This window comes from Psammomys obesus, unplaced genomic scaffold (assembly GCF_907164565.1).
Source record: "Psammomys obesus unplaced genomic scaffold, mPsaObe1.curated_primary_1811, whole genome shotgun sequence".
Taxonomy (NCBI): Eukaryota; Metazoa; Chordata; class Mammalia; order Rodentia; family Muridae; genus Psammomys; species Psammomys obesus.
In genome coordinates, this window is record NW_026596466.1 from 679,108 (window position 1) to 706,118 (window position 27,011).

General features: G+C 42.0%; 1 protein-coding gene across 1 annotated transcript in view; it reads left to right on the plus strand.

Annotated features, from left to right (window-relative positions):
• Positions 1 to 1,773: 1,773 nt before the first annotated feature.
• Baiap2l1 (BAR/IMD domain containing adaptor protein 2 like 1) overlaps positions 1,774 to 27,011 on the plus strand; it is a 95,285-nt gene continuing 70,047 nt past the window's right edge. The window contains exon 1 of the mRNA XM_055598513.1: positions 1,774 to 2,061. Within this exon, the coding sequence (XP_055454488.1) occupies positions 2,011 to 2,061 (51 nt within the window). The 5' untranslated portion in view covers positions 1,774 to 2,010. The remainder of the gene's footprint in view (positions 2,062 to 27,011) is intronic.

Consider the following 27,011-nt stretch of genomic DNA (forward strand, 5'->3'; position numbering starts at 1 on the left):
GCCAGGAGGGGCTTGAGGGATGGCTCAGTAGTTAAGAGCACTGGCTGTTTTCCCAGAAGGCCTAGGTTTGAATCCTACACCCACATGATGCTCACAACCATTTGTGACCCCAAGTCCCAGTGGATCCAAAACCCTCCTCTGACCTCTGAGGACACCAGGCAGATACATGGTGCACAGACATACATGCAGGCAAAGCACCTTACACATAAAATAAAATTTGAAAAAAGTAAAAAGAAGTGCCGGGAGCCACACACATACCTAGCCTCTGGAAGGTGAAAGGAGAACAGACATCCTCAACACCTCAGCTGACTGTGACTCCAAAAAGTCCTGCAACAGGGGTCTGAGGAGATGGGTCAGTCTGTAAAGTGCTTGTGGTGCAAACATAGGAACCTGAGTTCGATCCCCAGAACCCATGTAAAAAAGCTACATACGGTAGATACGTCCCTGTAATTACAGTGCTGGGGAGGAAAGAGACAGGTGGACCCACGGGGGCTTGTAGGGACTTGATAGCCATCAGTCCAGCGAACTTGGCTACTCCGGTACGAGACTCTGTCTCCAACAAGCGGATATTGACTGAGGAATGACGCCCAAGAGTGACTTCTTGTAACACACACACACACACACACACACGAAACTTTGTAACAATCTTGTGATTTACACAGTTGTAAGGCATGGAATTTTAAGTGATTCTTTATGTTCGGTTATTCCGGTAATCAGATCTTGGCGTTAGTTACGTTTTCGACACACCCGGAGCTTCCAAAATTGCAAGCGGCAAACCCTTTCCTCCATCCATGAGAAAGTGTGCCCTGTGGATCTTGGAGGTGAGCAGAGAGGAGTCAATCAGAGAAATCGACAATGTATGAGGTGTGCGGAACAGCCTCTTCTCAAAGTTACCCGAAAGCCTAAGAGGATTCACCTGCAGAGGATGTGGGCCTCGAGCTTTGAGGGCCAGCACCGTGTGGGGGACCAGAGACCTAGATGCGCTAGGTCCAGGTCCTGCTCTAAAATGCACCGCAAGAGCATAAGGGTGTGTTTGGAATTCTGGGAGGGCCTGGAAAGGGCGCACCACCGCCAACTCCCCTCCCCCAAGCATCCGGTGAGACGGCCTGGCCCATCGGGCCCAAGAGCTTAAGTCCCACTTATCAATCCCTAGAGCCTTTTCTGGGGTACACCCCACCCGTCTCGCCTTGCACCGCTCCAGCCTAGCCCACCAGGCTGCTCGGCCGCGCCTACCAGGCGCACGACCCTTCTATTCCCTGCCTGCCTCAGCGGGGGCCGCCCAGGACACTGCATCCCCGCTTCGGCACCGCCCCTCGGCCTGCTAGACCGCGCCCACCGTCTCAACTCTGCGGGGCCGCTCCGGCGGCCTCCGCCAGGGCTGCCTCGTCCACCCCGTCCCATCTCGTTTCGGCTACGCCCATCCGCCATCTAGGACACGCCCATTTCAGGCGGGGTAGGGACGCCTTGGCTTCAGCCTCCGGTTGGCCTCTCAACCCCCACACCGCCCCCTCCACCTCCTCTGCTTGGGGCCAGTCATTCCTGCACGCCGGCCGGGCTTCTGCTCGGCGGTGCCGGCCTCTAGGCCACGCCCACCTAGCGCAACAAGTCTCTTCCCAGCCCCGCGGTGGCCCGGACTGACGCGGCCCCTCCCACCAGGCTGCCTCTGCGCGAGGCCGCCCCGCCCCCTTGGCTTACCCGGCCCAGGCCCCGCCCACCTCAGGTGGGGCGGCCCCGCCCTCCGGCCGCGCGGCCCCGCCTACCCCGCCCGCCTCAGGTGGGGCTGCCGGTCCCTCTGCTAGTCCCGGGCGCGTCAGGCTTGGTTTCCCTCGCGGCTCCTCGCGGACCGGAGCGCCGCAAAGTTTTTGACGTTCCGGCCGCGGAGACCCGCCCTGGCTCTCACCGGCCGACCCTCGAGGGCCGCCGAGTCGCAAGCCCTAGGCGCTCCCGGAGTCCGGCGGCCACGAGGCCCCGCCGCGTCCTCCCGCGCTCGCCCTCCCGGAGGCTGCAGCCATGTCTCGGGGGCCGGAGGAGGTGAACCGGCTCACGGAGAACACGTACCGGGTAAGTGTGGGGCTCGGAGGGCTCGAGGCCGGAGGAGGGAGGTCCGGGACCCTGGAGGCTCGAGGGTCGAGGCTGAGGGCGGAGGCCCAGGGACCCAGGACTTGGGAGTTCGAGGGCAGGGACGCGAGCCGTGCCAAGCCGCTGACCATTGTCGCCGGGACGCCGGGTCGAGATCCTTTCTCCCTTTGGAGATCAAGTGGGGAACCTGACACGGGAACGGTCTCCCCTCCTCCCCGGACCCCCGGAGACACCCGGGACCCCACATTTCCCGCGCTGGGGGGAAGGGGACTGGAGACGCGTACGAAAATCTGCGGGGTCCCGAGGTCCTTGTCCCCCACCCCCCACCCCAGCTTCTCTTAGTGCTCGGTGACTGAGCTGGTCTGACCGCTGGGACTAAACCCTCCCCAGATCCGAGAGAGAGAGAGAGAGAGAGAGAGAGAGAGAGAGAGAGAGAGAGAGGAGCGAGACAAGAGCGAGACAAGCTCGAGTTTCCTCAGAGAAAAGAAGGCGCCCAAGAATGTGGGAGAAACTCCTCGGTGGGTAGGAATCCGTCGCCAGGCTCACCTGGCTCCCGCGGCCAGTGAACTCTCCGGGCTGCCAGCGGATCTGCCCGCCCTGCTGCGCCTCCCCCCTCCTGGACTCTTCCACACAGCTGCTTTTCCCTTCAGCTTGGCTTCTCCTTTGGTTATTTTGTTGTTGTTGTTGTTGTTGTTACCGTTTTGACACTTTTATACACCTGTGCTATGTATTGTGCGCGTGTTAGCTCGCGTTTGCCTTTTTCTACATCAGTGACTTGGGGAAGTTATTTGAGTCCGAGAGCACTAGATTTTAATAAGAAGCGACCTAAGCTGACAGAACGCTTGGCGATTGGTCGCTTAACTTGCCTGTTAGGTGAGAGAATTTTTCCAGAAACAGACATGGGATTAATGGCCAGTTTAGTAAGTCTAAGTACTTATAAATGAATTCCATTTGAAATGAGATATGCATTTAATCATCTGCTATTAATAGAATACAAAACAACGTTTGTTTTAGTTCCACTTAAGCCCACTTACCGCCCCCCCACCCCGCCCCCCGAGATTTAAAGTTCTCTAAATTTACTTGTAGCCATGGTTAAAGCCTGCTCTTTGGTCATTTCTATAGATTTTTTTTTTTTTAATCCCTGAAACTAAGTTTCTAGATTTCCAAGGTCTGAGTTCCTGAAATCAGAGGAGTTTATTGACTTGCTGGAAAATCATTTTACCTTTCTTTTTTCTTTTTTTTTTTTTTTTTTTTTTTTGCAGAGCTGAGGACTGAACTCAGGGCCTTGCATTCCTTAAGCAAGCAGCGCTCTACCACTGAGCTAAATCCCCAACCCCTGGAAAATCATTTTAAAGCAGCATAAAAATATTTTCAGAAGCTCCAAATTTAGCCACACTTCCATGTGTGTTCTGTAACACTTAACATGAATTATACTTTCTAGATAGACAAAGTAGACTTTATTGTTATTATTTTGGAGGCCTGCATCTGTGACAAAAACCTGTTCCTCTTGGTGTGTTTCCTTAATAAATGGCAATTTTTAGAAATGCCAGAAATTTTAATGTTTAAAGCCTTATATTAGGATTGAGACTATTCATACTTAAATGATCTGAAGATGGCAAAACTGGAGGTGTAGGCTGTTGACTCTTAACTCTTAGCCTTGGGGGAAACAAGTTACCCAGATGATAGTTAAGGAAAAACTGTAACTGAGGAATGTAGATTATTTATTGTAGTTTGTATGTGGAATTGGAGTATCTGCTTCGGTAGAAAACACAGAAGCACTAACATTTCTCAGACACACTGTTTATCTTGCTGGTCCTGAAAGAATGTCAACTTGAGACAAGCAATCAGATGCTCTGAGTAAACTGTTCCTTTTCTCACTTCTGACTGAGAAATCTTTGGTTGGGGTGTGTGCAAGCAAATTACACCACCACAAATATTAACCACCTTGGCATGTCTTTTTACCCCCAGAACTGGGGCAAGAGAAAAATTGTTGATTTCATTGTTTTGGTTATGTAGCCCTAACTGGCTTAGAGCTTGATAGTTAAACCAGGTTAAGGCACTACGACCCCTGGCTGGTGTTTGTTTGTTTGTTTTGTTTTGTTTTTCCTTTCTTGGACACTCCTGTGTATTTAGTCCAGGCCAACCTCCTTCTGCACTCTCTGGTTAGCCCTGGGTGGCCTCAGACTCATGATCTTTCTGCCTCAAGTCTCCCCAGTGGTGGGATTGCAAGTGTACACCACCACTCTGGCTCATTTTCAGTTTTGAAGGGTTATAATAGGTTGAAGATCAGAGACCAGTGCTTTATTGGTTTCCATTCCCAGGTGTTGAAAACATTTCAAAAGCTTGCTAAGTGTCAATTGACTTTAACCAGCATTTCCTTGTTAGTATTTTGGGATCAGGTTGTTTTATGTGGAGATAATGGGATTAGAAAAAAAAAATCACAGCATCAGACAGGTTTCTATATCTATAAAACAAAGTGAAGGCAGTTAGCCCATCGTTCAGCTCTAAGGACATGCACAGTTAACTGTTACATTTACAGGGGTGATTGGAAGTCTGAAAAGCCTTTTATTATAATCAAGGCTAAAAACAATCTCAGTTCAATATTGCAAAATTTCTGCTGGTAATGTTGATGAATGGCAGTCTTTTAAAAACATTTCTCTTTGTGTTACCTAGCAGTCTACAATATTTTACTAATAGCAATGAAACCTAAGCAGGTACAATTACAAAAGCCACCTGCAAATCAGATTTAATGTTTTGCCTGTCTGGTTGTGTGTGTGTTTTAACACTCAAATATCTTTTAAATAAAGAAATAAATTATTTAATGCAATGGGAGGTTGGTTAAGTAGTTTGATCCTCTATGCAATATCAGATATCCTTAAATATGTATTTATACATTGGCTTAGTTTTTTTAAAAATGTACTTAGACAAATGATTACTGGAAATCCATACTAACTCCCAGAAGGATGTGTGTTTTACTGCTTCATAAGCAAATAGCATGATAATGAGCACTGAAATATGAAGTACTGTTGATAATCTGAGTTTAGCTAAAGATCCCAAACCCCTTCCCCTGCTTAGTCTATAGTGTGCTCATAATTTGTCCTCAAAAGCTTTCTTGTGGTTTTGCATGGTTTTCTGATGAATGCACACTTTAATGAATGAGGATGAAGTAAAGTTCAAAAGGCTTTGCTTAAGAGGAACCACAGCCTTCCTAGCAGTTAGAATTTTAAAGTCTTAGGAAACTGAGAAAGAATGGATGTGCTATCACAGGAACAGCCTACTATGTGAATCTTATAATGAACAAAGTGGGAAAATGACAAAGGAAAGAGGGAAAGGAATGCAGACACAATCTTTATCCATTGCCACTGACATAATATGATTCATTCTGTTAAAGGACTAAGCTGCAATGTATATTACTTAGTGGAAATGGTGAAAGCTGGAGAGGTGGCTCAGCATTTACTGCTCTTCCAGAGGACTTGAATTCTGTTCTTAGCATCCATGCAAGATGGCTTGCAGCTGCCTGTATTTCCAATTCTAGTGGATCTGATGCTTCTGGCCTTGAAGGGCACCTACACTCACACACGCACACACACACACACACACTCACACACACACACAACTTAAAATAATAAAAGTAAGTTATAAATCTTTAGAACAAACAAAACCAAATATATAATAAAAATTTTTTTAAAAAGAAGAACATGAATTTAGTGCCAGTTATAATTTCAAAAGTTTTAAGATTGTGATCCTTTTCAGTCTTCACAAAATTATTTATGGTACCAAGGAAAAATTTAGAGTGGGGTGTGTGTATGTGTGTGTGTAAGTGGAGAACAGAGGTCTACACTGTGTCTTACTCAGTCACTTTCCACCTTATTTTTGATCTCTTACTGAACTTGGAAGTTTACCATATTAGCAAGACTGGCTAGCTAGTGAGCCCTAGACATACTCTTTTCTGTCTGTTTCACCAGTGCTGGGATTTCAGGTACACACTGCCTTCCTCCAAGTTTTTGCATGATTGCTGGGGGTATATACTAAACTTCTTATACTTATGCAAAAACACTACCACTGAGTCATTTCCCAAATCCCAAATTTAATTTAAAAAGAATCATGTGAAGCATAGTGGCACACACCATTAAATCCCAGCACTCAGGAGACAGAAGCAGGTTCCCTGTGAGTTCAAGGCCAGTTTGGTCTATAAAGTGAGTTCAGGCAAGCCAGGGCTACACAGTAAGATCTTGTTTCAAGGGGGAAAATAATACAACACAATGTTTCACATAATACAGTCAGTCAGTAAATGTCAGGTTTTCAAGACGGCCTGTTTATTTAACTCTCTTAAAGTTTCCAGTGTATCTCCCAACTCCACCTTAAGCTACTTTACCTTTCCCCCCCATAAAATTTACAGCTGTAAGGTATACTATGTGATATGTTTATTCATTATATTTGTTCAACACACTTTCCTACCCAACAGGAATATGAGCTGCACAAAGTAAATAGCTTTGTTTTGTTGTATTTCAAGCGCCTAGAACAGTTCCTGGTTTGAAAGTGTATTTGTTGAACCAGTACACCTTTAATCAATTTAAGTGTTTAATCATGTGTTCAGATCTCTGGTTCCTCCCTTGACATTTTCATAGAATGTTTCCTGTCATTTTAATGCTACATCTACCCCCAAAGGTACATGTAGATTTTTAAAGATTTATTTAAAATTGTATTTAAATAAATAAATGTGTATGAGTGTTTGCCTGTGTGTGTATAGGTGCACCACATGCATAGCTGGCATCTGTAGAGGCTGGAAGAAGGTGTCAGATCCTCTGGAACTGGAGTTACCGGCAGTTCTGAGTGGCCTGTGGGTGCTGGGAGCTGAGCCCCACTCCGTGGCAAGACCGTGAGTGCTTCTAGCTGTTCAGCCATTTACGATTGAAAAACAGGTCTTAAGACTGAGTGACCAACTTCAGACATTTATTCTCGTAGCCTCTGAATAGTCATTCAGTTTCTGGTGACCAACAGATACACACACCAAATACATTTTCATGATTTGGCGTTCTACAGTGTCACTGAAAATTTCTCTTTCTGGAAACTCATCATAATAGATACGTTTTGAACAAACCTTTAAGAAACTGAGATGGGTTTGTTCGTTTACTGGGTAGAGTAAGCCATCAGGGCATGTATTTCCTTGTTTATAGTCTCAGCTTGAGTTTAATGAGGGTTGTGTAAGTGAAAGGGTCTGCATGGTTTCCAGAGTGGATGACAAGTCTAACATCTAAAGCTTTAAAATGCCTTTACAAGAACTCTTTCCTGCTGAGTGTACTGGGTTACCCCTTTAATCACAGCACTAGGGAGGCTAAGGCAGGAGAATTGCTGTGAGTTGAGAACAGCCTGGGCCACAGAGTAAGACACCGTCTCAGAAAAGTGAAAAATAAGTACTGGAGAGATGGCTCAGCAGTTAAAAGTGTGAACTGCTCTTCCAGGGGGACCTGAGTTTGGATCCCAGTGTTCATATTGGGTGCTCACAACTGTCTGCAACTTGAGCTCCAAGGGATCTCATGTCCTCTTCTGGCCTCTTCGGGCATCTGTATACACGTGGCACACACACACCACATAAAAATAAATCTGTTTTTAAAAATCAGTAGCTCATTTTAAAAGTAAAAACAACACAAACTGCTCTCTGAGGTGTATCTAATATATTGTTGTAGCTCTGTATGCTATTTGGCATTTCTGTCTTCTTCAGGTATCCTGATGATAAAATGAGATTTGCAGAAGTCTAGACAACTTGCTCTTAGCTATCCAGTGACTAAAAAGGGCCTGTAAGAACTCCGTGCCATGGAACAACAGGAAGAGTTGCCAGGTTTTGAATATGAATGGGAACAGTTCAGTAATTTAGCTTTTGTTCGGTAAAATAAAATATAAACCAAACTAACAATAGTTTGCTTTTTGCTATCAAAACGCATTTTTTTTGTTGCGAGGGAGTTTTACAACTGTGGTAACATGGCTATGCAGCATCCTTTATTGTGAAATTAGGGAAGTTGGGCCCACATAGAGCACTGGAACCCTCTGTGAGTTTCAGGTAGTTTATTAAGTTTATATTTGTGACATTTTTCAATACTTAACATTAAGTCTGTTCCTGCACAGACCTGCAAAGGTCTGTGTGTGTGGAATTGTAAGGACTTAATTTTTTTTCCTCCAACATTCCATGTGCATATTTATTTTATAATTACAAAGTTAAAACTACCACAAAAGCTGCACTAACATTGCCTAACTTACCTCTGACACAGGCAAATATATTTATTTGAAAATTTATTGAATTTCAATTCATGTAAAGATAGATGTGCTTTAGTGTATGTAGCTCACTACATAGTCACAAACTAAACACTGTGTAACTGGCACCCAGATCAAGAAGTAGACTGTGAGAAGCCCCACTGACCTACCTTTATGCTACCTTCCAGTCACTATGCCAGCATGGATAGTCACTAGTCTAACTTCTTTTTTTTAATTAATTAATTTTTATTAATTACAGTTTATTTATTTATTTTGTATCCCAGCTGTAGCCTCTTCCTCTTCCCTCCAAATCTCACTCTTCCTCCCTCTTCTCTTCTCATTCCCCTCCCCCAGTCCACTGGTAGGGAAGGTACTCCTCTCCTTCCATCTGACCCTAGCCTATCAGGTCTCATCAGGACTGGCTGCAATGTCTTCCTCTGTGGCCTGGTAAGGCTGCTTTCCCCTCAGGTGGAGGTGATCAAAGAGGCAGCCACTGAGTTCATGTCAGAGACAGTCCCTGTTCCCCTTACTAGGGAACCCACTGGACCCTGAGCTACCAGAGGCTACATCTGTGCTGGGGTTCTAGGTTATCTCCATGCATGGTTATTGGTTGGAGTATCAGTCTCAGAAAAGACCCCTGTGACCAGATTTTTTTGATTCTGTTCTTGTGGAGCTCCTGTCCCCTCCAGGTCTTTCATCTCCCCCTTCTTTCATAAGAGTCCCTGCACTATGCCCAGAGTTTGACTATGAGTCTCAGCATCTGCCGTAATACCCTGCTGGGTAGAGTCTTTCCGAGGCCCTCTGTGGTAGGCTCCTGTCCTGTTCCCTGTTTCCTGTTTTCTCCATCTTCCAATGTCCGACTCATTTGCCTTTCTGAATGAGGATTGATCATCTTACCCAGAGTCCTCCTCCTTGCTTAGCTTCTTTAGGTATACAGATTTTAGTATGTTTATTCTATATTATATGTCTAATATCCACTTATAAGTGAGTATATACCATGTGTGTCTTTCTGCTTCTGAGATACCTCACTCAGGATGATCTTTTCTAGTTCCCACCATTTGCCTGTAAATTTCATGATTTCCTAGTTTTTAATTGCTGAGTAGTATTCCAGTAAATGTACCACAATTTCTGCATCCGTTCCTCCGTTGAGGAACATCTGAGTTGTTTCCAGATTCTGGCTATTATGAATAAAGCTGCTACGAACATGGTTGAACAAATGCCCTTGTTGTATTCGTGAGCGTATTTTGGATATATGCTTAGGAGTGGTATAACTGGATCTTGAGGTAGCACTATTCCTAATTTCTGAGAAAGCACCAGGTTGATTTCCAAAGTGGTTGTACAAGTTTACATTCCTACCAACAATGAAGGAGGGTTCCCCTTTCTCCACATCCTCTCCAGCATGTGTTGTAAATTGAGTTTTTTGATCTTAGCTATTCTGATGGGTGTAAGGTGAAATCTCAGGGTCATTTTGATTTTCATTTCCCTGATGACTAAGGACATTGAGCACTTCTTTAAGTGTTTTCTCTGCCATTCAATATTCCTCTCTTGAGAATTCTCTGTTTAGCTCTGTACTCCATTTTAAAATTGGATTAAAAAATTGATTTGTTGCTTTTAAACTTGAGTTCTTTATATATTCTGGATTTTAGCCCTCTGTCAGATACAGGGTTGGTGAAGATCCTTTCCCAGTCTGTAGGCTGTCATTTTGTTCTGATGACAGTATCCTTTGCTTTACAGAAACTTTTCAGTTTCATGAGGTCCTATTTAGTAATTATTGATCTTAGAGCCTGTGCTGTTGGTGTTTCTGTTTAGGAAATTGTTTCCTGTGCCAATAAGTTCAAGGCTCTTCCCCACTTTTTCTTCTAACAGATTTAGTGTGTCTGGTTTTATGTTGAAGTCTTTGATCCACTTGGACTTTAGTTTTATGCATGGTGATAAAGATGGATCTATTTGCATTTTTCTACATGTAGACTTCCAGTTAGACCAGCACCACTTGTTGAAGATGCTGTCGTTTTTCCATTGTATGGTTTTGTCTTCTTTGTCAAAAAGCAAGTATCTGTAGGTGTGTGGGTTTATTTCTGGGTCTTCTATTTGATTTCATTGATCCACCATTCTGTTACGCATCTAACTTCTAATGGTATTTGCTGTCTCATCTGTCTTTTACCCAGGATAATTAGACTCATCCACATTGGTAGAGTAATTGTCATTGCTCATTCTTGTTGCTGATTGATATTTTACCATCAGAATATATCTCAGGCAGTTGTTTTCAAGGACGAGTTTTTTTACAAGTGGTGTTATAACACTCTGGCATGTGTCTGACAGTCACAGGCCCTCATATCTCTTGGATATGCACACAGAAGTACACTGACTAAGTGTAAAGCATTTGGATCTTCAGATTTAGTTGGAAATACTGAGCAGTTTTCCACAGTGGTTATGCTAGTTGACTGCCCCCAACTTCCCTCCAAGCAGCCTATGAGAGTTACAGTAACTCTGTAACCTTGTCCAAAATTGCTATTTCTGCTGATCTTTCTTCATTTTTGCTCTCCGATGGGTATGTATAAATGAAAAATTGACATCCAAAATGTTTGGCCCAGGCATGCTGATGATCTGTTTCTGTGCAAGATGCCCACAATAGGGGACACATTGTCAGAGGCAGAATCAGGACCTAGGGATTGTGGGTATTAGGCTATATGGTTTTCTCTATAGTAAAGCACCAACTTTATTAGACTCTATACTGTCATAGCTGAACACATGAAAAAGTTTTATTATGGAAGAGCTGTCTGGGACCTAGAAGAGTTCTATTTAAATCTACTGTAGTACTTAGAGTAGAATGTAGAGTTACAGGGAATTACATTTTCTTGCTAATTGAATACAAATGAAAGTACCTTTCTCTTTCTATGTAAGTTTTCTTAGAAATATACAAACTTTATTGGTATGAACAAATTAAGCTAGTTTTTAAAAGTAGTTTCAGTTTAATCAAGAAATTTCAGGTCTGATCTGCTGAAGGAAATGTTTTGTGTCTCTGTCGATGCAATCCATATTTTCTCTGGTGGGGGACACATTTGTATGGGTGTATAACGCATGTGAATGTATTTGGAGGCCAGATGTTAATATCAGGTGTCATCATCAATAACTCATCACTGTATTTTATTTTTGGACAGGGTCTCTCACTAAACCTGGAGCTCATTGATCATGCCAGCCTAGCTGACCAATGAACTCTAGGGACACTCGTGACTCTGCATCTTCATACACTGAACGGGATTACAGATTACAGACGTAGGCATCGTAGTTGGTGTTCACATGGCGCTGAGGGATCCCAGCTCAGGTCCTCAGCTTGCTGGATAGCCACTGTATCAACTCAGACATCTCTGCAGTCAGGGAATGTTTTGTTTGGGTGTGTATCTGGTTTTTATTGTTGTTGTTTGCCTGTTTGTTTTTGAGACAGGGTCTCACTACGTGAATTCTAGGTTGCCTAGAATTCACTATGCAGACCAGGCTGGCCTCAGACCCACAGATTAAAGGCATGTGCCACCACACCTGGCCAGAAATGTTATTTTTAATTGGAGTCTTTATCCTGATTGCATTGTAATTGTATATGCTTGAGAACAAGTCCAAAAAAGTATACTTTTCTCCATTTCCCACAATGTATTTGTCAAGTTAATCTTAGAGTATTTTTTAAAGCTGTTTTTCTTTGATAGCAGAATATTTCCAAATTTTCTATAAAATCCTAAAAATAAGTCATCCCAAATCTCCTAGGGCATAAATAACACTGACTCTTGTAAACTCTTTCCAGCACATAGTTCCATGTCAGTCGGTATTTGATGCTTCATCATTCTGATGAGTCCACAGTATTCTAAAATTCTTCATAATAATTTATTGATCCAGCTCTGTTGTTAGATATAGATCACTGCCAGTATAGTGCTATTAAGACACTGCAGTAGGCATGGCTGCAGATAAAGCTTTGTCCCAATCCAGGTTGATTTCCAAAAGTTAAGTTCCCCGAAGGGAGCTATGGGTCCAAGAGTTGCTGCATTTTAAAGAAAATGCTCAACAAATAATGCTGTAATATGCATTATGTGAGTGCACCTTACCCTGAACTTTAGCCAGTTACAGATATTTTAAAACTACTTCCCTTTTTTAATCCAGAGAGAGATTTTGTGTTTATAGTAGAAAAATATCTGTCAACAGTGTATAGAATATGGACATTGTCTAGGACACCTGAGATTTCATGTCTACCACCATTAGTGTAATTTAAAATTTTTGAGCTGATGGGTGTTTACAGAGTGATCACATGGCATTGTGAGCATTCAGACCTGTATGCTTTTGTTCTTATTTTCATCAGCCTTAATTCAATATTTTCTGTTTCTTTACTTTGATTCTCTTTCTGGTTAGTCACTGGTTGTAACAGCTACCTCCAGTCTTTGTAGATAAAAGGTGAGACAAGTGTAAATAAGATAAAATGTTGCAGTTTTCTCTCTTTCTGCAGGAAAAAAAAATGTTGCCAGTATGTCCCCAAAACAGGGAGTAAAATAGATAGCAAACCTTAGAGGTCTGAAGAGTTGTTTACAGCCTGGAGAGCTGCACATTTGACCCCATAACAGCAGGAGGTTGAGATGCCTCCAGTTTGTTGCTTCAACTCTTTTATTTATTTTGTTCTTTGGAGATTGAAAGTCCTGAAGCAGTAATGATCCCTTCACTATAAAACTTAGCAAGGGCTGGAGAGATGCTCAGCAGATAAAAGCATTACTGTTTTTACAGCCTCTAGTTTAGGTCCCTAGCACTCAGGATACTACTTTCTGTAACTCCAGTTCTGGGGAGCAAACATATCCTTCTGGCCTCTATGGTCCCTGCACTCACGTGTACACCTATGCAAACACACACATATACTTTAAAAATAAAAAAATAAAAATTTAAAAACCAGTAAGTAAGCCACGTGAAATAGTGCACACCTGTAATCCCAGCACTCTGGGAGGCAGAGGCAGGAGGAGTCTGTGAGTTCGAGGCCAGCCTGGTCTACAAAGTGAGTCCAGGACAGCCAAGGCTACACAGAGAGACCCTGTCTCAAAAAAGCAAAGGGGAAAAAAAATAAACAGTTAAAGTGGAGGATAGCAGGAAGGAAGCTTGACCCTTCCGCACCCCTTACCTTCCGGAGTATTTACAGTTTCTGTATGAAATATTTACTTTTTGAGTGTGTGTGTGTGTGTGTGTGTGTGTGTGTGTGTGTGTGTGTGTGTGACAGCACAAATGTAGAGGTCAGAGGACAACTTGCGGGAATTGGTTCTTCTCCCATGTGGGTTTCAGGGGTTGAATTTGGCTTGGGTTAGGGTTAGCAGGCTTGAAGGCAAGTGCCTTTACCCACTGAACCATCTCCTTAGCCCTGAAATGGTTGCTTTTGTGTTTTACCAAAAATAAGCAGAAATGGATATATAGATTCTATTTCAATTAAATATATTGGAACTGAGGTAAAACTTGGTCCTTGCTAGCTGTTTTGCAAGTTTATCTTTAAAGGTAAAGTCTTAAGATTTTTCTCTTAAGTTTCACATATTGGAATGCATTTGAAATGCTTTCTAATCTGAAACTACAGTTGCAATAGAAATTAGTTGAAAATATGCTAAGTATAGTTCTTGAGACTTGTTTTGAAGTTTTCCCTGTGGCCAGCAGTTGATCTCTTTCTAGGTTCAGCTGTGTCCTGGACAGGTTCTAGAGATAACCTGTGAAAAGCATGGGGAAGTTCATCTGATTAGGGCACACCACCCACGGCAGATACATCAGAAGAGCACAGCTTTAAGTGCAGAGCTGACCCTGTGGCTTACTAAGGAAGAGACAGACAACAGTCCTGTCCCTCGCAGATGCTTGTCAGAGACTGACTCCTGTTGTGAAAGCATGGGGAGCTGAGTTCTAATTCAGTTCCCATATAAAAAACCTGGGTATGGGCACAGTCTTGCCTGTAACAGCAGCGATATGCAGGGTGGAGGCAGGAGGATGGCAGGAACTGCTGGCCACCAGCCTGGCTCCAGGTATAGGACTTGTCTCCAGGGAAGAAGACAGTGATAGAGCAAGATACTCATCTTCCTTTGGGCTCCACATACCACTTGTACAGGCGCACAAACTACATGTGTACAGGCTTACAAGTGTAAATACTGATGATGGTGCTCATCATGTTCTTGCAGCTAAAACGTTATCAGCTCATTAACCAAGGGGACTGAGAAAGTGGCGATAATAGCAACTATCTTGTTCCAAGCACCTGTTATCTACAGTGCATCTACCAAGCTTACCACAAGCATCATGCTTTCTTCAGCTATTTTCTGAAGTACCACAGCTGTGCCTACATGCTGTGCTCATTCCCAGAAACCATAGTGGAGAATAAAGCAACAGGGTCTGTATAACTACTGACAGGACAGCATTGCCCAAGTTCCTTTTTATTTTTTTATTTTTTAATAAATTGCCAAAGTTTCACAGTTCTAGCTCTTGGCTAGCTCTTGGCTCTTGCCCTCGACCTTGGACTTCCCAGTGACGTCGATTGTTTCCTTGACCTGTCTCAGAGCAGTGCTGCCTTTCTTGTTCTTTTCTTTATCTTCTATTAACTTTTCTTTTTTGTTTTTTCTTTTGTTTCGTTTTTGCAGTATTATGGATAACACTACAGCCTCCTACATGCTAGGCAATTTTTACTACCTAGTCACACTTTCAGTTGTTCTACTACTTAGGATACATTCCAGCCCTCTTTTTACTTTTTCTTTTGAGGCAGAGTCTCACTAAATTGCCTAGGCTGGCCTTGAACTCAAGATTCTCTTGCTTCAGCCTCCTGAGTAGCTAGGATCCCAGGCCTAGTCCCAAACCTTGTTTGTTCTCTCTTTTCTTTTCTTTCCTTCCTTCCTTCCTTCCTTCCCTTCCTCCCTCCCTCCTTCCCTCTCTCCCTCCCTCCTTCCTTCCTTCCTTCCTTCCTTCCTTCCTTCCTTCCTTCCTTCTTCTTCCTCTTTTCTTTTTCTTTTTGTTTTTCAAGACAGGGTTTCTCTGTGTAGCCTTGGCTGTCCTGGACTCGCTTTGTAGACTGGGCTGGCCTCAAACTCACAGAGATCTGCCTATCTCTGCCTCCCTGAGTGCTGGGATTGCTGGTATGCGCCAACACACCGAGCTGGTCTCTTTGTTTTTTTAGACTTTGTTTTGTTTCCGCATTGGACAAAAGGAAATGATTATGTTTGAGAGAAGTTTTCTAAAAGGCAATTTGTAAGAGTTTTTTGAGAAGTTGGATATCTAAAAAAGTAGGTAAGACACAAAAATTAAGACACTTTAAGGGCTCTATAGATGGCTCTGTGGTTAAGACTACATAATTGCCCTTGCATTGGACCCAAGTTCAGTTTCCAGCACCCACACTGGCAGCTCACAACCACCTGTAATTCCAGATCTGGGGGATCAAACAACCTCTGATCTTTGTGGCTTTTTTCAAGTCCCAGTCTGTCACTTTAGCTGGCCTGGAACTCACAGATATCCTCCTGTTTCTGCTCTCCCAAGTACTGGGATTAAAGCTATGCCTGGCTTATTGCCTGCCTTTTTATCTCAGGACATAGTTTTTAAAAACAGCAAGCAGCTGCCTGTTTAGCCAGCAGGCAGGTGAGACCACTTTACCAAACAGTCTAGTATATTCCTTCAGAGTATGTTTCCATTGAAAGTTATTCTAAAGCCAAGAATTACTCAATTAGTATTTCTTTAATGTCTGCCTTAAAAAAACTATTGAACCGGTTGGTAGTGGTACACGCCTTTAATCCTAGCACTTGGGAGGCAGAGGCAGGTAAATCTCTGTGAGTTTGAGGCCAGCCTGGTTTACAGAGCGGGTTCCAGGGCAGCCAAGGTTACACAGAGAAACCCTGTCTCAAAAAGCAAAAAATTATGTGAGTGTATGTGTGTATGCATGACACACTTTTCAAGGTTAGAGAACAATATCCTGGATTTGGTTTTCTCCTCCCAGCTTGTGGGTCCCAGGGATCAAACTCAGGTTTACAGGCCTAGTGTGGCATCTCACTAGCCTCCATATATATATTTTTGAAATTATATATTTATATATATTCAAATATATATTTGAAATTATATATTTCAAAACAATATATATTTCAAAACATTTCAAATATCTATGTGTGTTCATATGCACGTGTATGTGTATGTACACGTACATGTGGAAATGAGCGCAGTTGTGCGCCTGCCACAGCACACGTGAAGTTCAGATTACAGCCTCCCATGTCAGGCCTGCCCTTTCACCTTGTGTGGGACAGGTCTCTGTTGTTCTGCTATGTGTAGGACAAGCTAGCTGGCCTGGGAGCGTCAAGGAATTCTTGGGTCTCTCCATCCTGTCTCCCCATGGGAGTACACTGGGGTTACAGACGCCTGCGCTGCACAGCCAGCACTCATGCTAGTTCAGGGGGTTTAAACTCAGCTCTTCCTTCTTGTACTGCAAGTTAAGTTTCTCTTCTGAGCCACCTTCCAGCCCAATGTTCACATTTCTACTTCTCTTTATCTTCATTTGGATTGCTTTGGTATTTTTCATTCCCACCTCCCTATTTGGCCATGCAGCTGGAACTCTCATCATTCATATTTGTAGAAGAATGGACCTAGGGTAGAGCCAGGCTTGATGTGGGATTCTAATAAAGGTTGCACAAATGTCTCATTTTTAATATTGTTTTAAATATCTCAATGGGAGGACTTTATGGACTCAGTAGAATGAAGTTTACGTTCACATATTTTCCAGTTCTTTCCATGATCCATTCATATTTATTTTTATTTCTGGAAAATACCAGAAGAAAGGCACATTTTCAGATTCTGGTTGAAATGTTACTTTCACACTTAAAGTTATATAATACTGTACTTTAGACCAGGAAGATTTGCCTGACCAGTCTTTCAAGCAAAGCAAACAGCAAATCAAGCAATAATGGAGACTACTGTTATAGTTGGGATTTTGAGTAGTTTTTACTTTAGTAATAGATGTTATTCCCTCTGAAGTTCAGAGTCTAAAACTGGTTGAATTCTTGAGCAGGGTTCCAAAATCCCGTGTCCGATGGGCCAAATATATATGTATAGTTATATGTAGTTACATAGCATTATAGAATCTTTTAAACTAAAACTTGGTATAATAACCTGTACTTGAACCATGGGGAAAGAGGCTTAGAATAATTCTTCCCTGACACAAATATTAAACTCAAATGTTTATAGTAGAATGCAATTTTCTAGTCGTTGAACAAGGTGTCAGTTATTTTTTTTTAGTCTTTGTGTTACTTCTTAGATGGTTATAAAGTCACAATACCTATGCATTTTTGGTTATTTAATTTTTGTTTTGGAGACAATGCCTCACTCGTGCAGGCTGGCTTTGAACTCTCAGTTCTACTTTGGTCTCCTAAGTGTTGTCATTATAGGCATGTACCATGATACCTAACTATATCATTCCAGTTTTTGTTTGGTTGTTTTTGTTGTTGCTCTTGTTTTTAATTTTAATGATGTGTGTGAACAGAAGTGTGCCACTGTGTGCATGTGTATGCACGCGTATGCACGTGCATGTATGTGTCTGTGTGTATGTATGTGTATCAGAGGACAACTTGTGGGTGTTGGTTCTCTCCTTGTACCATGTTGGTTCCTGGGATCAAACTCAGGTCATCAGACTTGGCTGTAAGCACCTTTGCCTTCTCAGTCATCTCACCAGCCTTTGTTTTTTTTTTTTGTTTGTTTGTTTGTTTGTTATAAACAGGGTATTACTATGTAACCCTAGCTCCTGGAACTCACACTATATAGACCATGCAACCTTGAACTTGCCATGACTCTCTTGCTACTTTTACTTCCTGAGTGCAGGAATAACAGATGTGTACCCCCACATCCCCTGTGTTTGTTTGTTTGTTAATAACTGAGAACCTAGATTTTATATATTAAGATGCTGATTTGAATGCTCTGGAAAACAATTTTCTTGGCAGCCTTGAAAACTTTACTCAAAAAAAAAAAAAAAAAAAAAAAAAGAAAAGAAAACTTCACTCAAAAGGAAGGAACAATTGTAGGACAGCCTTCTCATTCCTACCTCTGTGGTAGAGGAGGCTTTTTGTTTGGTTCTGTTGTGCTATAGCTCCAGACAAGTCCTTGTTGCCTAAACAAGTAGGGAATAGGGGATACCTCCTAGCAGTCTGTTTGTTTGTTTGTTTGTTTGTATGTTTGTTTGACGTAGGGTCTCATGTAGCTGAGGCTGACATCATGTAGCAGAGGCTAGCTAGCCTTAAATTCCTAAGCACCCTGCCTACACTTCCCAAGTGTTGGAATTACAGACCTATGCCACTACACATGTTGTATGGGTGCTGGGGATGAACAGGCATGGTATGCAAGCACTTTGCCATCTGAACTATATACCCATCTCCAAATTTTGTTTAGACAGTAGTATAGAAACTCATAGAAATTGGATTGCACCTGACAATATTAACCTTGTGTTCTGGGTGATCAAACTGGCTTCTGATTTCTTGGTTGATTATTGGAAATCTCAGGACCTAATAGGTGCTTCCTTGACTATAACAGAGGGTTGTCCCTATGTTTCACTGTCTACTGCCCCAGTATCTTCTTTTCACATGTGGCTAGGGATAGATCCATGTGTGCCTATAGGCCCTCCTACATGATCTTTTTACCCTAAAGTACTACTTTTGCAGAAATAATTATGTGTAACCAAAACCTGGTTTATGGAAGGAGGGGAAATGATGTTGAAGTCATAATGAATGATCAATGGAGGGTTTTCTTTGGGTCTGGGTATTTCCTATGGAAATTGTGTTTATAGAAGGACACAGTAAGGTTATATTTTCCTGGAAATAAATGTTTGCCAAACACTTCATCCACCCATAGCTGGAAAGACAGATGCTAATCTAGCAGATCTGTCTCAAAGTGTATGTGTTATCATTTTCTGCTAATGGGCCAAATTGATTTTTTAACCTGGGAAAGGCAATTGCTACAGACAACAACATGGGCATAAAGGCTGAGAATACTTTCTGCTCATCCTGAACCAATGTTCACTAAGGACAGTGGGTAACCTCATCTTGAGGCATCTGACTTAAACTGTGGAAATAGCTCAATAAACAAGCATGAGAATCTAGGTTTAATCCCCAGAATAAACATTTTTTTAGGAATCCAGACATGGTAGTACACACTTGTAATCCCAGAACTGGGGAAGCAGAGATAGGCAGATCTTAGAGGCTTTCTGGTCAGCTGTTTAGCCTAATCATGAGCCCCAGGCTAGTGACAGACTGTCTGTATGAATGAATGAATGAATGAATGAATGAATGAATGAATGAATGAATGAATAAGGTGGACAGTGCCTAAGGAATGTCTGAGGTTCTCTAGCTTCTATATGCACACACACACACACACACACACATACACACACACACACACACACACCAGCTGGATCATCTATCTGTATATGGACTGTTCAGCCACAGTCAAGAAAATAAGCAAATGCATTGTGTTGTTCCATAGCATTAAGGATGTAGAGTGAATCCTTACCAGTCAAAGTGATTTTACATTTTTTAAGCTGTCAGTTTCTTTTGTTTTTAACATTTACTTATTGGAGGAGTCATATATGCTGTGATACATATATGGAAGTCTGGGGACAACTTTCAGGATCATTTCTTACCCTCTACCATGTGGGTTCTAAGAAAGGAGGAGTGCAAATTTGAGGCCATCATGGGTTACATAATGAGATCCAAGCCAACCTGGGCTGTTATAGTGAGACTCTGTCTCAAAATAACAAAAACCAGCTGTCTTTACTTCACACAGAGTCTCCATCTCTGGTTATTTCAGATAAATGTCCCTGCCTCCTCTTCTTTTTCTTTCTGGTGCTATAGATTGAAACCAGGCCTCCATCCTAGACAAATGTTATACCATGGTGCTACTTGCCCAGCCCAATATGTGGTCTTTTGTGGTAGCTTCTTTACTGAGCATAATAGAATTCATCCATGCTGGAGTATGTGTCTTACTTGATGCCTTTTGATGGCCAAATAATATTTTATTATATGAATATAACACATTTTGTTTTTACATTCATTTGTTGATGGGCATTTGGATGGTTCTAATAAGGTTCTCTTTTTTAAGAGCCACATTATTGCCTTGATAGTAAGGTGACTTAAATGACAGCTAGGAAAGACACAGGGTTTGGAAGCAAGGTTATTCACAAGGATAACTCTGGTATTTTCAGATTTTGCAAGCCTGTTAAGCCTTAGTAGACAGAGGGCAGAGCCTTGTAGCTTTTATGATTCTCTAGTGAAGCTTTTACTTTGAGTTAATGAAGTTGGAAGCAGTGGCCCCATTACCTCATGCTTGATCTTCATGGCTAATTGGCCCACTGGGCCATTGTGTCTGTAGCAGTGTGTTCAGATGTACCTGTGGAGCTGAAGGGACACCAAGCAGCAGATCCAGCATGAACACATATATCTCCATAATATCAACCTCCAAAACTGCCACCTTACTCACTGTGGGACATGGAAGGTTGGCACTGTTCCTGTTCCTGTTCCTGGTGATAGCAGTACAGTGAGGGTTAAACTCAGGTCCTTGACCTTAATTCACAGGTACTTTCAAAGAAGGTGACAGGGAGTAATCAGATAGGTAATATCATGTAAGGTGACAACAAGCACTTAAAGAAAGATCCATGAACACAGCAAGAGCAAAGGAGAGAGGGAAGCTGCAGTTGCTGCTGCCTGTGGGAAGAAGAGGGTCAGGGTAGGTGTCTGCGAGGTGAGCTGAGATCCAGTGGGCCTGGTGTCCAGAGCCAGAGCCTTCAATTGGGAGGAGCAGGTAATAGTCCCCATGGAGGAAGGGATTTGGCTCTTTGGGACTTGCAGCTTATCAAGGACACAGTGTGTAGTTTCAGTTTCAGGGAATGGCCCAATTTGAAGTATCTCTTCCCCATACCCTGCTGCTAAAAACACAAAAATCAAACATAAGAACTGAAGATAAATTCATTAAATTGTACGAGGATCTACCTTATATTGTGTTTCTTCTTCTTTATATGTATTTTTTCAACATATAAAGCAAAAAAACTCTCAATCGTAACTAAATATATGTGTATATAAAAGTATAAAAGATGGCATAGAAAGTTTTTAGTAGTCTTGATTACAGATTCCCTGTGAACCAGCATGGGTTTATTAAGGCACACAGTGATTTTTGTCTGCAGTAGTGTAGCAGCTTTCAGCCAACCGGCCATGAGGACAATGTTAGCATTTAGTTCATAGTTCCTGTCAGAATTAAGTGGCTGTGATTTTTTTTTTCTTTTATACCTTTTAGAAAACATGTATTTGTGTGTACGTGTGTACACATTAAAGAACAACTTGCAAGGTTGTGTTTTGTCCTCCCATCAGGTAGCCCAAACTCACGTCAGTGAGCTTGACAGCAAACACATCTACCCACTAAGCTGTCCTGCTGGCTCCAGATTCTTCTTTTTTCTTCCTCCTTTTGTTCTGTTTGTTTGTTTTGGGGTTTTGTTTTGTGTTTTTGAGACAGGACTTTTTTTGTGTAGCCTTGGCCGTCCTGGACTTACTTTGTAGACCAGGCTGGCCTCGAAATCACAGAGATCTGCCTTTGCCACCACAGCCAGCTTTTTTTTTTTTTTTTAATGGGAAACAAAAGTAGAAGGAGATCAGAAATAACTCAAGAATGAGTATGTATCATAATGCTATTAGAAGGTTAATTAAGTCACAAAAAAAAATGGGGTAGTAAGAGTCTAAAAAGCTGGGTGCCATGGCATACACCTGTAATCCCAGCACTCTGGTAGGCAAAGGCAGGTGGATCTCTGTGAGTTAGAGGCCAGCCTGGTATACAACCTGAGGCCAGGACAGCCAAGGCTACTCAGAGAGAGAAAAAAAGAAAATATTAAAAGATGCTATAGCTATTTCCATAATTTATCATAATGCAGTGCTCTGGTATTGTGAGAGCATTTTTATCCCAGCGTGTTTCATAACACACTTGAAGGAACTATTAAGGCACAAGGGTGAGTGCAGAAGTTGGTAGTGAGAACTCTTGCTGCCCATTGGATGTTTACCAAGGTTTAAGATGATACCTCAGAGTTCCTGAATCGCACCTGTAAATGGGTAACTGATAACCAAGAGATTAGGATCAAAATAAGACCCATGTCAAATGTTGGGTATAAAGCCAGGAATATAACTCCATTAGCATTAACAGATAATTCAAATGAAAACAATTAATGAAAGAATCAAAGCCTCTCAGCTGAATAAAGCAGGTAAGAACGTTCTTAACTTTCTGTGGCTGGCCCCTTCTTTAGATATTTTGTGGTAGCTCTTATACTGATAATGATGATTTGACGTAGGAGAGCAACTATATTTGTTTCCATGTTACCTAAAGATCCCTGAGTAAATAGGAATAGCTGTTTGTTTGAAAATCACCAGTATTCTAGAGTGCTGCTCTTGAATATTAATTATAATTGGATTAGTATCTACCAAGCATCAAGTATTGTGAAGAGTGTGTAAGTGCTCCCTAGAGGTGAGTGTGGGGCTTAGTGGCAGAGTGTTTGGCTAGCATGCACGAGGTTCTGGGTTTGATCATAGAACTGTAAAAATAGGTATGTAATAAAGCAATAAGTAGGTGCTCCATGATGTTAGGTTATCACAGTCAGTCTTCATACTTCTCAGGAAATGAAAGTTATCACTATTTCCATTTTATAAACCAACTAAGGCTCAGAAAGCTCATGTTATTCACCCAATTATTTTACGTGCAGTTTGTCTACACTTGCAATCCCATTGCTCCTATGATGGCGTTACAGATTATAGACAATACAAATTGTAAGAATGCCAGTTGAAAGATAATAGATATCACAGATTTATGGTAGCCAAAATGTTACTTATATTTAAGAGGGAGCTTTTGTTGTTTTGTTTTGCTGTTTTCAAGACAGGGTTTCTCTGCGGAACATCTTTGGCTAGCCTGGAACTCACAGAACTCTTCCTGCCTCTGCCTCCCAAGTGTTGGGAACAAAGATGTATGCTACCACGCCCAACAACAGGGAGCATTTCTGAGTTTACATATTTGAATAGTTTTTGTCTGTTTTCTTTTGCTTTTTGAGACAGGATCTTGCTATGCAGTAGTCATAGAGAGCCTCCAGCTCTCCATCCTCCTGCCTCAGCCTCCTAAGTGTTGGGATTACAGACATGTAATCACCACAGCTGGCTCAAATAAGTATTTCTGGTTTAGCTTAATGCCTCAATTATACAAATTTCCTTGACAAGGCTTGTGCCCTGCTTTCATGATGGACACGAACAATGTGACTCTTGTGGCCATCTGTTGGCCCTCAAGCAGTCATCTCTTTGCCAAATTTGCTTACTAATACTTTCCCCAAGGCTGAGGAGGTAATCAAATATTGGCAAGGTTAGGACAGGAACAGCAGCTTCCAGCAACACTCAAGGAAGGAGGAAGCAAAGCTTTCTTCAAATGAAGTCTGGCTCAGAATATCCTCAGTTAACTCTTGTTAAAAATGTTCTTGCCATACAAGTTTAAAATCGTATAAAGTGACATAAATTTCAAGCTGTAGAACTTGACATTTATTCAGAGATTTGTAAATCACTTAAAGATTATCTTCTGTAAATATTACTCACATTTTTAACTGCAAAAGACAAAGTACTGAAACATCAAAACAATTTGCCCTTTGTTATGTAGAAACTTTTTCTTTTTCTGAGACAGGGTTTCTCTGTGTAACCCTGGATGTCCTAAAACTCACCCTGTAGACCAGGCTGGCCTCAAACTCAAGGGATCTACCAGCCTCTGCTTCTCTAGTGCTGGGATTAAAGCATTGCTACCACCCAGCAATTTTTCCTTTTTTTGGGACATAGTCTTGCTAAGTTGTTCAGGGCATCCTTGAACCCCCTGTGTAGCTCAGGCTGACCTACTTACAATACTCCTGCCTCCACCTCGCAGGTCGCTGGGACTGCAGATGTGTACTGTCCCTGCAGTTCATCTCAGATAGCCACCGCTCTTTCTCCAGAGCTACTCTTCACATAAGATTGGTCACAAGCAGAAGTCCACTGCGAGTAGAGTAGCCTCGAATTTATTTTCTAACTGTAGGAGGTATCTATATTTCTGAATGGAAAAGTAATTTCCATTTGATGAAAATGGGGAAACTGATTTGATGAATTGTACTAATTGGCAAGTAGTAGCTGGTGGATACATGCTAAGTTTGTTTTTTTTTAAAAAAAAAAAAAAAAGTAATATTTTTTGGCCCATTTGTATCTTTTCCATTCACTTTAATAAATTGATATCTTAAGTCTTCTGTTCCCCCCCCACAAATTTGAAGTGGAAATCATCTTTCCTGCTAATGACCCTCCAGTAGTAGACAGTGCCATAGCTCAGGTCGTAGCAGACTTGGCCACACAGCCCTGGCCTTTTACTCAGTGACTGTCTTCCTAAAACACAGGGCCCATTCAGCGCACAAGCGCGCCAACTGCTGCTGTACCGTCTTGCAGAGTTCACAAAGGCAGTGTTGCTTTTTGTTCTTCAGTTTAAAAATAACTTGTACTTCAGCGAAAATAACTAGATTAATGGCGAAGAGCCAGGATAGAAATGGATTTTCCACGGTTGAAAGGGGCCAACATTTCTGTAGCTAAACCTAAATAATAAAGAACTAAACTACATGTTGAACATTTCCAGCTTAAGAACTCAGTTTTCTTCAAAGCTGGTTGTGTAGTCTTAAGTCTCAGTTAAAAATCTATGAATTATTTAGATAGTGATACATGTTTAGCTCAGACTGTGTGTGTGGATAGTGATTAGTATGTGGTGTTCAGTGCCACTTCCCCATGAAATTATTGGGTTTTAAGAATTATTGAGTTCTCCAAGATGGGATGGTAGGGTGGCACAGCTGCTTTGCCTGCAGGCCTGGCAGCAGCATCTCATAAACTTAAACATATACCTATCCTGTGCCGCAGCAGCTGAACTCCTGTGTGTTTGTCCTAGAGATATAAAAACTTGTGATCACGCACAGAGCTGATAGGGCTGCGCATATCAGCTTTAGCTGGAATAGCGCTAAGCTGTGACAACCCAATGCTCTTTTCTATATAAATCGGTAAGCAGGGTGTGCTTCATCCATACCATGAACCACAGCTGGCACAAACTTCTGTTTGAGAAACACACTTTGATGCAACTTGATACACATACCAAGTTGGATACTTACAGGCATTGTGCTGAGGGAAGAAACTATTCTCACAAGTTCACATACTATATAATTCCATTTACATAACATTCTCACAAGAACAGAGTTAGAGCTCGTCAGGATGGGTGAAGAGGGAGTGACTGGAAAGGGACACAGGAGATTTTTGTGTTGATGTATTGTGTATTATCCTGTATTATGCTTGAGGTGATAGCGGCACAGATCCATATACACGATAAAATTTTATACAGCTAGCCCTCTTTCTGAGAACAATAAGAGATATAAAGATTGGCAAAAATCTGGGCCTGGAGAAATGGCTCAGCAGTTAAAAGCTCTTAAAAAGCATTCGTGTTTAGTTCTCAGCACTCATATTAAGTAGCTTACATCTGCCTGTAACTCCAGAACCAGTGCATCTACGTCAGATGCCCTGTTCTGGTCTCTGCAGGCACCTGCACTCATGTCATAACCCCCACACAGACACACAAATACACATAATTTGTTCTTCTTAAGATTATTATTGCTGTGATAAAACACCATGACCAAAGCAACTAGGGTAAGGGGTTATTTTGCTTACATGTCCATATTGCTGTTTATCATGGAAGTAAGCCAGGACAGGAGCTCATACCTGGAAGGTAACTGGAGGCAGGAGTTGAAACAGAGGACATGGAGGAGCGCTGCTTAGTGGCTTGCTCCTCATTGCTTGCTTAGCCTGTTTTCTTATAGAACCAGGGCCATCATCCCAGGGGTGGCACCACCCACAATGAGCTGGGTCCTCCCTCAATCACAAAAAAGAAAAAAAAAAAAAAAAAAAAAAGCCCTAGAGCAGTGGTTCTCAATTTGTGGGTCATGACCCCCTTGGGGGTCACATCAGATGTTTACATTACAATTTATAACACTAACAAAATTACAGTTATAAAGTAGCAACAAAGTAATTTTATGCTTGGGGGTCACCACAACTTGAGGAACTGTAGTCAATAAAGGCTCACGGCATTGGGAAGGTTGAGAACCCCACTGCCCTAGAGGCTTGCTTACAGCCTGATCTTATGGAGGCATTTTCTTAATTGAGGTTCCTTCCTCTCAGGTGACTTTAGTTTGTGCCAAGCTGATAAAAAACAAAAACAAACAAACAGAACTACCCAGCATATAAGTAAAAGCTAAAATATTTTTAATTGGTAAAATCCAGATAAGGTTGGAGTCAAGTAAAGACGTAACCCATACTTGTACAAGTAGCTATTTAATGGATTTGAGAATGTCCTGTTTTGTGTGTGTGTGTGTGTGTGTGTGTGTGTGTGTGTGTGTGTGTGTTTGTGTGTGTGTGTAAGCAAGTATGTGCATAACATAGCATGTGTGGAAATCAGCAGTTAACTTTCAAGAGTTGTTCATCTTCTTCCCCCATGAGTTCTAGGAGTCAAACTCAGGTTGTCGGGTTTGTACAGCAAGTACCTTTACCTGCTGAGCCATTTCACCAGCATACATATGCATATATATTGTCTTAATAACTCCTCCCGAGGTTTAACCTATTTTAATATTAAACGCTTAA